This window comes from Semicossyphus pulcher, unplaced genomic scaffold, assembly GCF_022749685.1.
Source record: "Semicossyphus pulcher isolate SPU_LCO1_2020_fin unplaced genomic scaffold, fSemPul1.0.p SCAF_10, whole genome shotgun sequence".
In the NCBI taxonomy this organism is placed as follows: Eukaryota; Metazoa; Chordata; class Actinopteri; order Labriformes; family Labridae; genus Semicossyphus; species Semicossyphus pulcher.
The window spans coordinates 4,125,327-4,139,261 of NW_027211604.1; the positions used below are offsets into that span (position 1 = coordinate 4,125,327).

Genomic DNA, 13,935 nt, shown 5'->3' on the forward strand with positions numbered 1-13,935 from the left:
TAAAGAAACGTGTCGCTCCACCTGAACACGCTTTACTTTTACATGCTGGTGTCAGAGTCACTGGACCAAGTGTGTTAAAAGTAGGAGGAGTGTTTTGTTTTGTAAGAGGAAAATAGACTTAAAAGTCATAAATAACAAGTGTGATTGTTAATTGTTGGACATAAAAACACACTGCATTTATCTGGTTTATTTTCCTGAATTTTGTTATATATCGCAATAAACCAAAAGTGAGCGCTAGCTTAGCCTGTAGGAATGTTTTTCTACTTCTCTATTTCTGTTTATTAAAACCCTAAAACTGTTATTTTAGTTTACGAAGGCTCTAAAAAGCACAATGTTGGCTCATCCGTCACTATAAGAGAGGGGACTTTAAGTGTTTTGTCATATGCACGGTAAAAACAAAGCAGTTACACCATGCAATGAAATTCTTACTTTGTCGGTCTCCCTTCATGCAACAAGTAAAAACAAAGAATTTAAGTAAAAATATAGGTTAAAAGTAAAGTGCATCATGCAAGAGAATGGACATGAACCGTAATATTGAACAGTAAATTTGCATAGTAATGAAAATATTGCACAGTAGTATAAATTTCAGTCCAACATGTGTCTGTATGGTACAGTTTAATTATGCTGTTAAAGTGAGAGTGATTGAATGAGAGGGAGAGGGGGGGCAGTGTGTGATGCTGCTGTTCAGCTGTCTGATGGCCTGCGAATAGAAGCTGTCTTGTTGTCCTGGATTAAATGATGAAAGAGGATGACTATAGTAAACATGCTTTTGAATTCTAATAATTCCACATCTTTGATAGGAAAGATGTCTGCACCGAGAGATCAGATGTAAGTTGGCAGGGTTTTAATATCAGCTGAAGAGAACAGTACAAAGCCTACAGACAGGGTGTGAAAAGGCTTGTGCACACACAACCTTTACTTTGTTGTGGGCCCTAATGTCCCACAACCAGGGGTCCGTTTCACAAAGCAGGTTCAACAAACTCTGAGTCTAACCCTGAACTCTGAGTCGATCTACTCTGAGATAGGAAACTCTGAGTTTTCGGTTCCAGAACAGCTGATCAGAGTTAGTTCAATCAACTCTGAGTAGGTTCAGCCGGAGTTAAGTGCGTGCACGCTGACTGTAAAAAGTCGGCATTAATGGAGCCCCGACACCACGATTCACCATGGCAACGGTACACAAAAAGAGGTCCTCCTACGTCACACCAGTGGAGCTCGAAATCCTCATGCGGACGTTCAACGAATACGAGCATGTTTTTAGAAACATAAAGTAACACGGCTGCAGCTGCAAAAGAGAGAGAAGCAGCGTGGGAAGAAACTGCTGCTCGAGTTAATGCGCAAGTTTGAACCGGTCTATTCATTTAATACTTAATCACGACCGGAAGCTAAAATTTATATTAATTTAGGAGCAATCCAGCGGGAGAAAAACGTACATGGAAGCACTTCAATCAGATTTTAAATATCAAACTAATGAAATGTCATTCAGTGGCTGTTTTAATGTGCATTAGCTTTATCCCTAACATGATGCTGACTTCACATACATTATAATTCATGTTGATTAAACTGAATGTGTTAGTTTAAAAAAAAAAAAAATCCAATAACTTACGCCGTCTTATTTGAGCGCTCTCGGCAGTGGTGGTGGAAAATCTAAAAATGATGACTTTGACACAGATTTGTCTTTTGATTTTTTTATCATAATTATAAAAGACTTTTGCAAAGCGGTCAGAGCAGCACAGAGACGCAACGTTTCTTCTTTTAATTCGGTAACCGCTCAGACACACGCGTGAGACGGGCTGAATGAATGAGGAAGTCGAATGAGGGTTTTATATTCTAGAGGGAGGAGACGGAGCGAAACTCTGAGTGTCCTGAAGAAAACCTGCTCGCGACCAGGTTAGGTTCATAGAGTCTGTTACTACGGTAACTGACCGAGAGCTTAAGTTACCTCCCTCTGTGAAACGGAAAACTCCGAGTTGCCCTCATTTCAGGGTTAACAGACTCAGAGTTTTCAATAAACCTGCTTTGTGAAACGGACCCCAGGTGTTACACTTTCCCTTACCTAAAACAATCAAACATGCAGAGTTCCTAGAATCGACCGATTACAATTTCTTAACCTTACACAAGTTGTTCCTGCTTAGCTGAAGAAAAGCCAGAGAAAAGCATCTGTTTCCCATATATGGTCAAAGACTGTTGTGGTCACATGACTTCCCTAACTCGGCAGTATATAAACAAGGGTCTGCATTGTCTCTGATTTCTACCTTTAGTTCTGCTCTGGGTTTGAGCTCATGTTTGACTAAACCATCCGCAGCTAATGATCCATTTGTTGCCGGATGAATTGATTTCAACTTTTTAAGGGATTAAGATAAAAAAAAAACCTTCAATGACATTTAAAAACTTCATGGCACATTTTCTCTCGACAGGGAAAAATGAGAGGACGGCACAGGCAGAGAGCGGCACGAAAGCCTCTAAACCATCGAAAAGGTTGGTGGAACTCCTCATGCTTACACAAGTGCTTTTATAAATCACATTACTGCTTAAAATATGCTCTGTTGAAGTTATGAAAAGTGCACAGATGTTAAGGAAAGAGAAGATAAAGTTGTGATTATGCTTTCTCTTTATTTAGATATAAACACGCTGTGCATATTAAATTAAGACTATAAAAAGTGTAATCAGTGCAACATTTGTCTGCAGTCATCAGCTGTTGATTGTTTACATCCTGTTGCCTGTGTTTACTTGAGAGTTTTCTTTTAAAAGGGTACAACAGGCAGGGACATAAAAGTACTACACAAGGAGGAGTCGTCCCTTTTAAATCCTTTAAATGTTAAAACTAGAATATAATTTAGCGTCGTTTGGACTGTAGCTGATTAATATTCTGTGTTTCCAGCGAGTTATCTTCAAAGAGTGCTAAAGGAGAGTCCAGCACGGCTGCAAAGAAGAAACCGAAGAACAAGATCATTCAGTCTGAGAGTGAGGTAAGGCCGCGCTTCAGTGTAATACAACTGTAGATAAGTCATGTTTGGAGCTTCTGTTATTAGATTAAAATTAGGACGTTTCCTGGCTTTACATTTTTTATTAATTTATCCATCTGAGATTGATCTATAAGTCAGTCTGCCCTCGCTCTCTGCCGCTTTCGTACCTGTAGTGAGCAGGCTGCACGCACACACTCTGCGGAGAAACGCTCCAACACATAAACAGAGACGTCCTCTGGTCGATCCCAGATGTGAATTAATTAATTGAGCATTAAAATCAACCTAAATCTGTCGCTGGGAAAAGAGTGAAGAGAAGCAAGGTGATCAGATTAAAGTAGTTTGTGAATTAAGACTTATTAAGGTGAAGAAGAGAGTTCATTTAAAGAATGGACGTTAGTTATATTACCATGTATTACGAAGCCTGTTTTTCATTAGATTAATCACTGACAGCACTGATCTGAAATCATGAATGAGCCGTAAGGACTTTAAAGCTTTTTTAAAGTGCAGTTTTGCATTAAAATCTGTGGCCTGTGTGTCTCAAGGAACCAATGGAGACACGGCTGTCATGATAATAGTTAACTCTACTTATTACATAATATAAGGTTGATTGTTTTTGCTCTGTGTCTTAACTGAAGAATGTCGCTAACATAGTGCCAGAATCAGCTGCAGGGGCTTTCCTGTCATTACAGACTCCGGTGCACTGATCAAGCTGAAGGAACAGAAAAGTGTTGGGTTGTATTTTGTGGTCGTGCTGCTCTTGTCCTCTCGTCTGCTCTGTGTCTGTAACAGAGATGGCTGCTGTTTCACACACCTACACAGACATGCACTCCTTTTTTGGTATTTGCATTGACTGGCATTCATTTCCTGGGGACTTACCCTAAACGCAACGCTGACGTCAAACACTTCCCCCAAAACTTAACTGAGTACATCTGAGTCGTTTGTCCCCAGTTGCACAACGTTTCTGAAATAACACATTTAAGGTGCTTTTTGACCAAACGTATCAGGAGCTTAGACTTAGACTTAGACTTAGACTCAACTTTATTGATCCCTTTGGGATGACTCCCTCTGGGAAATTCAGTCTCCAGCAGCTTATACAGTACAATACAATAGGAAAGAATCAGCACACAGAGGGTAAAAAATAAAGATCAAAATATATATATCTATCGATATATATATATATATATATATATATATATATATATATATATCTATCGATATATATATATATATATATATAAAAAAAGTACAAAATTAGATAACAAAGTATATAAAATATACGCTCGTAGTTCCAGGAACTTCTCTTCATGGAACTAAATGGTTCCTCTGGCCTATTGTCGTCTGCATGTCCACAGCGGCCTCTAGTCCCGCGAAGACTTTGCAAATCAGGCCAATGAGGTGTGGAGAAGCAATAAAAGTAACTGCACTTCACCGCCAGTCCCGTAGGTGGCAGTAAGAAGACGATGAAGGCCATACAACAAAGATGACGCCATAAAACTTGACGGTTGATCATTATTTGTGCGACGCTACAGTTAGCTTATTAGCATGGAGGAGATTCAACTTGTGCCGTTTGCACGGTGATAAACAATCTCAAAGCACGATGATAACAGTGAGCTTGCAGCTGCAGGCTTTTAAACATGGTGTGTGAAGTAAAACCTTGCAAGTACTGGACCAATCAGAGACGATGAGCACTGCAGGCCCCGCCCTGAAAGTTCCTGGACCTTTGGAAAGTACTGCCCCCCCGAAGCAGGGACTTTTCAGGGGGTAAATCAGTTACCCCAGAAGTACATTTAGACCCTGGTTCCTGCTATTGAAACGCACAGAGATCCTCAAAAGGTTCCTAGTTCCTGCTGTCGAAAAGATGAACTGTAGAGAAAAGAGGCTACGACTTACAGATTTTGAGTTTATTTGCAAAGAAACTGAACAAGATTGGAAAGCTCCACATAACAGACGTGTTCAAACATTTCTTATCATTTACACACACTTCTCTTGTGGCAGCCAGAACGGATGCTCTCTTCCTGTCTCACCCCTAATGTTCAGATCGTATCATAGCATTGTTTATCAACTAGCTCTGCTGGACATGAAGACCACATACACGCAGTACGAAGTGGGTGGGAGAGGATGTCTGCAGAATTCTAGCCAGGCATTTTGGAACAATACAGCAAGTCCAACTGGCTTCACAGCTGATGATTGTTAAATATGAGACAGAGTCACACCACAGAATTTTCAGGCATTAACTTGAGCGAGCTGGCATGTACACTTTGTTTGAAAAGTGTTAATGCAACCAATCAAACGCTCGTCTTAAACATAAACATTGAGGCGAATAACGATTAGTTGTAGTTGACTAGTTAAATTATTGAAACGGTTCATCGACAATGAATTGCACGATGACTTAATGTCTCTTATTTAGCTGTCAGCTTTAAATGTAGTTGGAGGTTCTTTGAAGCATGTGCTAACTAACAAAGACAATAAATATGAGTTCTTCATCGAAAACATGTCTTTAATAAACTTCGCTGCTGATTTTGGCTCCTACTGATACAAAAGTTAAATAACTATATCAAGTTTTTGTCCATTTAAAACCTGGACAGACAAAGTGCTGATATACAAAATAAATCCTAAATCCAAAATAAAGAAGTGCCTTCTCTTCAAATGGTCTCTCATTAGCGACATGCTGCGTGACAACAAAGGTCCGCTTCACACATCCTGCAGACGATCTTTTTCTTTGCAGCGTTGAGGCTGAAATGTTCCCAGACGTTGGACTTTTTAGGACGCGATGGTGTTGCGTTGGCCACCGCCTTTTTGCTATGTTTTGTTCACCTGTTGCTTCCTGTCCGCTGTTTTGCATGTGCGAGTCTCAGCAGAGTTACTAAGGCTGCAGGATGTCTCACCTCAGTTATGTCCACGCACAGCATGAAAAACACACGCGATAATGTAAACAGCTAATTATTGACAATTAAATACTTTGGCAACTAATGTTGGCATCGATTTGTCAACTAATCGTTGCACCTCTACACTTAGAAACAATTACACTCTCTGTATTTTGCAGTTCCCATCTCTGACATGTACAGACATCCTAAGTTACCAAATAGTTTTATACAAACTAGTAGGTGTGAAAAGTTACACTTAGACCTGACGTGCAGTTTACCTCTTGCACAACCAGCCATACCTGCCACCAGCAGCATGGCAGGAAGTGTCTCACCCTGTAGTCTGAGGCCTGAAAGCAGGCTGTGGTTTCTGCACCGGATGGAAGCACCGACTCTCCGTACAAAAGCAAACGTGTCTCTTTCGTTAGAAGTAAAAGACAAACTGACGTGTCAGAGTTTAGGATGTTTTGATGTTTAAAACATATGACATGAAGATACATCGTGCATTTATTTTGTTAAAGTAGAAGTTGAAGGTGCCTTTTGGCCTTATTGGGTTTCTCCATTTAGACAGTTTTTTATTTATATTTTTGTCTATCACCTTTTTTAACCTGTTAATGTCCATTATTGTAACACCTGTTTCTTTAAGTATAGATTTTTATTGTGTTAAAAAGGAAAAAGGGGGCTTTGGTTGGAAAGTAAAAGTAATACTGTTCAGATTTATCCAGTTTTTACTGATACAAATACAACATCAAGTAAAACAAAAAGAAGTAAAACAGAATTTAATTGTATTAATATTTAAGCTCAATTAAGACCAAAATTACCCACAAAGATTTAAAAAAAGAAAACAAGTTAAAAAACGTTTTACAGTCTTTAACTGTTGGTAAAACTTTGACATACGAGATGCACTGTTTCTTTTTAAGGATGATGACGGTGAGCACTTCTTTTAGGGGCTTTACACGATGACATAATAACGGAAGCTTGCACACGGTGTGTTCAACACACCCTACAGGGCTGCATGCTTCTCTTTCCAGGTGTGAATTCACAACAGGCCGGCTTTCGTTCAGGTTTGGATGAAAGTCATCCACTAACTATCCGCTGAGTAATAGCCAATCGCTTTTCACTAATATATCAAATGACCACTAAAGGTAGATTTAGGTTGGGAAAGGGTGAGTCTCAGACATCTCTTAGATTACACAATCCAAGTACAAGTATGATTATACAGCTCCGGAAAAATAAAATAAGAGACCACTGCAAAAATGTTTTTCTCTAGTTCTATTTAAAGGTTTGTGTTTGTGTGAAATTAACTTTTACTGTCGACGACTGTCGATTCCCTCCAAATGAAATATCATTCAGTCATCAGTGATCACAAAGAGATGCAAGATGTTTGTCAGAGCTCAGATAATGCAACGAAAACAAGCTCATGTTTAAACAACAGAATACTAATGTTTTAACACAGGAAGAGTTCAGAAATCAACCTTAGTGTTTAATCACAGCTGTCTGCATGCTCTCCACCAGTCTGTCACTGTGCTGTTGTGTTCGAAGGCTTGTGACCGTCCATCTTCCTCTTGATCCCATTCAGGAGGTTTTAATGGGGTTCAGATCTGATTGGGCTGGCCATGACATGTAGAGAGAGATGCTGATTTAAGGAACATTTGGAGTGGTCTCTTAATATTTTCCGGAGCTGAACATCTGGGACAAAAAATTGGTCTTAATATATCTCGAGGACTCGATATATGATGTATTGTTGAACAAGAATATTTGTGAGGCTGCGTGTCTCCAGAAGGCCAGCCTCACAGAGAGCTGCAGCTTTGACTTGAGTCTATGCTTGTCTTGCATGGTTGGCTGTTTTATGATTAACTGTTAACTGGCTCGTTATATCGCTTATATATGGAGAAACGACACATCATGTTACAGAGGTTCTGATTCGTAGTGTAAGCAAGGAAAAACAATGCAATTATTCAAAAGGAAAACTTCATGCGTATTCTTTAAGCTCAGTAAAAGTCAGAATAGTTGGATCTGCATTTCTTTGATCACAATCTCAGTATATCAAACATCATAGCACTACTTTCTGTGCAAAAGAACCAACATTTAATATTTGCATGCAAACTACTTAAACTTTGATAAAGACTTTTTTTAAGGGTACTCAAGTATCTATACTGTGTTTTGTGATGCTTTGTTTATTCTCAGAGTTTTCCTAACTTTAAGCATGTCCAAATTAGCTTCAAAGTTGGAACGGTTTCATTAAATAAAATGGCTGACCGTCTGCTATGTGTGTTTCTTTTCTCAGAAACCTAAAGTGGTGAATCTTAAAGCCGCTGTGTGTAAAGAGTTGAGATCTGCGGTGCAGGATGCCCACACTGCTCTGACAGACCTGCGCAGCCGCAATGCAGAGCAGGCCTTCAGCCAGGCTCTGGTGTTGGTGGAAGCCAACAACCCAAAGGTGAATATGAAACTTATGTGCAAACAAGTTCCAAACATTTTGTGGGTTTTTTAAAATGTATTTTATTGTTGTTAAATGTTACCTTGATATCTTGTGCAGAGTAAAATAATCAGAGCACACAGGAAAATTGAGCTGTAAGAGCATCAAATCTACGTTTAGCTGCAGATTTGTGGTTTTGTGCAAGAACTTTTGTCGACTCTGCACAAATCAAACACAATAGTAAGTAAATGCAACACTGCTGCTTTATGTGCAGCATGCAATGTTTTCGTTGCAATCATCCCCCCTCTTTCCTCATTGTTCCCGTCAGTCTCCTTCTTCAATCAAATGCAGACAAAAAAAGCCATGTGTTTGTGAAAACTACTACTGCAGTGCGCATACAGTCTGTGGTTGTGTGCGCCAACAGGAAGTAGGATGTGGCTTTAAAGAACCATATCCAAGTTTTAATTTGTTACTCAATTTGCAGAGAGTTTATAAAACATGAGATTTAATGGTTGTCCTTTTGCTTTCTCAGGAACTTGGACTTTCTACACATGATGTGCTGTTGCTGCTGTACGGCCGCGCGTCAGCCCTGACAGAAATCGGCCAGCCTGAGGTAAGTCGGACTGTTTCACCTGTTGTTAGAGCCTTTAAATGACCAAAACATCTGCTGTCCAAACCCTAGCCTCTACCTGTATCTGAGGTATTTGGTGAATACATTTTTTTAAGCTTTCCCCCGTTGTACTTGGCAAAACCTTGCAGCATAATTTTGACCAGAAAGATGAGAGAGATGAGATGCAACAGAGTATCTATAGAGGTTCTAGGCGCCACATCAGGAAGATCATTTCCTGTGGGCCCCCAAATCCTAGTCCAATATCCTGCAGATATATGAGCATTCATACTGCTTTAACTAAGGTCATGGGGCGCAGAGTTCTGAGTACCATTAATTGCTCACCCTTACACTGGTTTCCCTGATGAAGCTAGCATGTTGCTTCGGGGCAAGACAGAATAATCTTAACAGGATACTTTGGGCATTTTTATTATAGAGTCGTCTTTGCTGCAGTCATTAACTGTGTGGTTGCTTTGTTAAACAGGAACTTGGAGAAGCACAAAAACTCCTGGAGAAGATCAAATCATTTGAGGAGAGGACGTTTCAGTGTCTGGTTTTCTACGCCATCGGGAAGGTGTATCTCAGAGAGAACAGGTACAGAAGCTTCTTGACACGTTTTTAAAGAGCAGCTCCAGTCATGTTTTAAGACATATAAAATGCTCTGCTTGAAATAATAAGTTGTGTCCATGTTTTTTTCTGCAAAAGACGTTTAATTACCTAAAAATCCTCCCAAGGCATCTCCTCCTTCTCCTTTATTACAAATTCCTGAATCTGCATAGTCCCCACCCACTATGCACATTTACAACCACCATACAAAGCACGTCTCTGCCATCGTTTAGTGGCAACTTGTTGTTAGTAGTAGTAACGTTAATGTTAGTAGTCAGTTGTGAGTTTGCAAAAATTACAATGACGGTAACAGCTGGCTCGCGCATCGCCAAAGTGGTTGCCATAGGTTGCACATAATGATATGCATAGCGTCACCCCGTCCATTAACGGGATTGGCTCCTTAGGTTTGTGACATCTCAAACCTGCCAATCTGAAAACGTGTTGTTCACCACATGGAGATGTTTACAAGGTTAAACACTTGAGTTTCACTGGAGGGGGTCTTTAATTGACTCACACCTTTCTGTCACATCTTTCAAACCACCATGTTTGCATCTCTCTGTCGGTTCAGGTTTGCAGTTGCTCTGGAGCAGTTTGCAGATTCCCTGCAGATGTTGAGAAATCAAATAACACCTGGTAAACTCACCTGGCCTTTAACCAAAGAGATCGTCAGAGAAACGCAGCCGGAATATTTCAAGGTATGTCGTCTTTAAAAAAATAATTTCTCCTCCCTCTACTGATTAAACTAAATGTAATTAGATTTTCTTATAGCAATAAACAGACCAGATTTAAATGAATGAAACAGACCGTTTTATTGGCCTATTTTGAATTCTGTTTAATTGTTCAGAGGTCGTATTTTTCTGCTGTAATGCTTTCTTACTACATTGGGCTCATCTTACTTATGTTTTGTTTTTCAGGAAATTCTGGAGAACAATTTAGAGTTGTGCAAATTTCCGCCTCCTCCTGATGCCGTTTGTCGACTGGAGAAATGCACCGTCCCTTCTAAAGCTGAAATCTACTTCACGGATCCAGATTTTAAGGTCATTTGCAGCCATAAAAAAACACATGCAATGTTTTTGGGGGTATATAAATATTAATAAAAAGCACTGATGTATTTTAAACATATATCCTCTTTATTTAGGGCTTCATTCAGTTAAGCTGCTGTCAGCGCTGCATTGTTGAATACCACATCGCCTGCTGGAAGACACTCAAGACGTCACCTGTGTTTGAAAAGAGTGAAAAGGTAAATTAAAACTCTCCCAACAGGTGTGTCTTTCACAGCTTCCTCTTGTTCCCTGTCTTAATTTGTCTTTGTATTATTTCTGTGTTACAGGATTTCCTGCAAGAGTCCTGTTTCACTCCAGACTGTGTCGGTAAAATCTGTTGTATCAGAATCTATGGTCCAACAGGCCTGGTGAAATGTAAGGTAAGATGATCCTCTCACAGTGAAGGGAGATGTCAGTCAGTGTGCTCATCAGTCACATGATTGTTTTTAACCTCTCTGTCCTCTCTCGCTCTTCAGTTTGAAGCCGTCATCCCCAAACTGCAGACTCCAAAGAAGCCCAAAGTGAATCAGAGATGTACAAGGTGAGGCTGCAGGGCGAACACAGTCCCTGTTTGTGGCTCAAATGGTTTTTCATTTAATGGACTAGTTTAGACAAACACAATCCTCTGATTTTTTATCCATATACTGCTCCTGTTCAATTAACTACATCATGGTTTAGCTCAGTTGGTAGAGCAGGCGCCCCGTGTACGGAGGCTACAGGCTCCTCGTTGCACTGATCGCAGGTGGCGTTCATTTGGTGCATGTCATCCCCTACTCTCTACTCGCCGTATTTCCTGTCTCTCTTCAGCGGTCCTATATAATAAAGGCAAAGGCCCCAAAAAATAGTAAAAAAACCCACTATATCACATGCAGTTAAGCACTGCAGGATTACGCTGACTTTTCTGTGGTTGTTGCGTCCTGATTTTGCGGCAGCTTTTTTTTTTTAAGTTGCAACGCAGGTTGTGATGTTTGGAGGCTGTTTTTTTTCTGTTTATCGAGTCACACATCCTCCGTGACAAATGCGCCAATAAAGCCAACTATTGGCTGAGTGAGCTGTTTCTCTTCTGACATTTTATTTGGCACCTTGAAGTGATGCGTAAAGACTGAAGGAAACTAAAGTCATGCCATGAACATGCTGATTTTGAACTGCATGTGCACATAAATATGCGCAAAGGAGAATCTGCATCTACATGTAAGTGGACGGCTGACCGTGTTCAGCACAGAAACATGGATAAATGATCACAAGAAGACATCGAATGTTGGATTTATATTCACAGAATCGCTGTTTAAAGTCTCCTTAAAGACACTTTAGTTTGATGCTGGATAAGGAAATAACTAATTATTATTATTATTATTAATCAATTAATTAGCCATTAACTTTAAGAGATAAACTTATTGGGGACAGAAAAACCTCTACTGATTCAAACTAGATGCTACCAGAAGATTGGCCACTATTTGGTTCCTCAAATCTTTTGAAACTTTCCCATCACACTAGAATTCAGTCTAAAAGCAAACAACCAATGACACCGATCTAATGAGGTATCCATGAACCGCACATTAACGGGTTACATACTGATTGAGAAGTACTTTGTTTATTCTCAGTCGGAAGAAGTTAAAGTCAAAGGAGGAGCACCGGCTGAAGAGGAAGCAGCAGAAGCAGTCGTATCAGGAGACGCAGGTGATCAGCGAGGAGGTCCTGCAGGAGAAAGAGGACACAGCAACACAGAGTCAACAGAAAGGTACAACTTCTGACCCTGCAACAGTGTTCCCACACGATATAACACATTAAAAACGTATCCAATGTATTTTACCAGCAGCACAAGGTTTTTAAGTCTTGATTTTTCTTGTTCCACCGTGTTCCCAGCCTGGCTGCTCTACAGGGATCGAGTTCTTCTGCAGATCAACCAGAACATGGAGCTGCTGAGGGAGGAGAAGGGCCTCCACGTGTCCACTCTGACCGGCAGTCTGAAGCCCTGGCTGGAGCTGGATGAGTCGAGGGGAAACCAGATAGCGAGGAGGATTTTGAACTTGCAGCAGGAGCCGCTGGAGTCGCTGGGTCAGGCCGTGGAGCTCCTGCTGGAGAGGAAGAACCGGGTTTGGGCTCGAGTCCTTATCGAAGTGCTCAGCAGCTGTTTGGAAATAAATCCTAAACTCATCAACTGGGCCTGCCAGCTCAACGACGCAGGTCAGCATTCATCCTTTAACTCTCATACGTGTGTCTCCAGAGTGAAATAGACTTCATGCATCCTCCTACAGATGTCATGTCAGCGGCAGGTATTGCGGTCTGATTAACGACTTGCTTCTGTCTTCAGGTCTGAATGCTGCCAAATCCTTCATTGAGCGCTACGCGGGACACCTGGAGCAGCTGGACTTGGCTTTTTTGCTGAACTTTGGCCCCCTGCAAGAGGTGATTATAGAAAAGCTCGGTACTAGGCCGGAGCTCTTTTCAAGCATTGGCTTGACTGTGACTGAATACCTAAAACAAGCTCCGCCACATGACATGAGACTGTTTATCTGGACTCTGGAGGAGCATAGAGAGGAGTATGACTCCTGCCACACTATACTGGATGAGTATTTTGATATGATGGGTACGTATGTTTAATTTAAACTGAGGTTTGATTTATGAGTGTTTTTCTGTTTGCTCTTTTTAATTTGATCCTTCTGTTTCAGATGGACATTGTTCAGTCTTAAAAAAGTCTGATGATAATCAAAATGTAAGTCTTCGGTTATCTTTTTTTTTTCTTTTTAATTTAAGTTTAAATTGCCAAACAAACTAAACTGAAAGAGCGAGTCCAACAATTTCTTGCTACTTTCTGCAGCCATTAGCGTAGCTTAGCATAGAGATGGTACAAAAGTGTAAGCATCTTTTGCAGGGTAGCTGCAGACCTTCGAGTGCTTTACAAAAAGCAGTAATTAGATGAAAGTAGGACTGATTATTTTTCTTTATTTTTTAAAGCATTTAATTTATTGAATAATGTAGAAATTTGAGAAAACAAAAGACAAAAAATGCAGGCAAAATAAATCACCAATCTCACCTTTGAATTGCATTTTTTTTCTCTCATTCAAAGGCTCTTTAAAGTCTTCAATTTAATTTGATGAAGATGCAGAAACCCTAAAGTTTTGTGCTGTTTAAGTCGACACAATTTGCATCGAAGATGTTTTTAAAAAATATATTTTCTATAGCTATTAATAAAAATGTGTATCCCAGCAAAAAATATAACCTTCTATCTGTTTTCACCATAAAATACCACAACACAATAAAATATCTCTCTCTGCATTTTGTACTGGTATGCTGGTCGCACCAGTGTATTGTAGGACGCAGCCCACTTTTTAGATGTAAATATAATGTATTATAAGTGCATCTTATACAGCGAATTTTACGGTAAATATGATGCTTCTTTAAGTAGCCAGTTAGCGTAGCTGCATAGAGGCTGGAC

The 13,935-nt window shown here is 40.1% G+C and overlaps 1 protein-coding gene across 2 annotated transcripts in view; it reads left to right on the forward strand.

Moving 5' to 3' along the window:
- ttc3 (tetratricopeptide repeat domain 3) overlaps positions 1-13,935 on the forward strand; it is a 40,923-nt gene that overhangs the window by 17,466 nt on the left and 9,522 nt on the right. For both annotated transcript variants that reach the window (XM_069674943.1, XM_069674947.1), the window contains exons 16-29: positions 2,415-2,475; positions 2,879-2,966; positions 8,112-8,264; positions 8,776-8,856; positions 9,335-9,444; positions 10,025-10,151; positions 10,371-10,493; positions 10,595-10,696; positions 10,787-10,879; positions 10,976-11,040; positions 12,101-12,237; positions 12,363-12,683; positions 12,811-13,086; positions 13,169-13,212. In XM_069674943.1, coding sequence (XP_069531044.1) covers positions 2,415-2,475; positions 2,879-2,966; positions 8,112-8,264; positions 8,776-8,856; positions 9,335-9,444; positions 10,025-10,151; positions 10,371-10,493; positions 10,595-10,696; positions 10,787-10,879; positions 10,976-11,040; positions 12,101-12,237; positions 12,363-12,683; positions 12,811-13,086; positions 13,169-13,212 — 1,781 coding nt within the window. The remainder of the gene's footprint in view (positions 1-2,414; positions 2,476-2,878; positions 2,967-8,111; positions 8,265-8,775; positions 8,857-9,334; positions 9,445-10,024; positions 10,152-10,370; positions 10,494-10,594; positions 10,697-10,786; positions 10,880-10,975; positions 11,041-12,100; positions 12,238-12,362; positions 12,684-12,810; positions 13,087-13,168; positions 13,213-13,935) is intronic.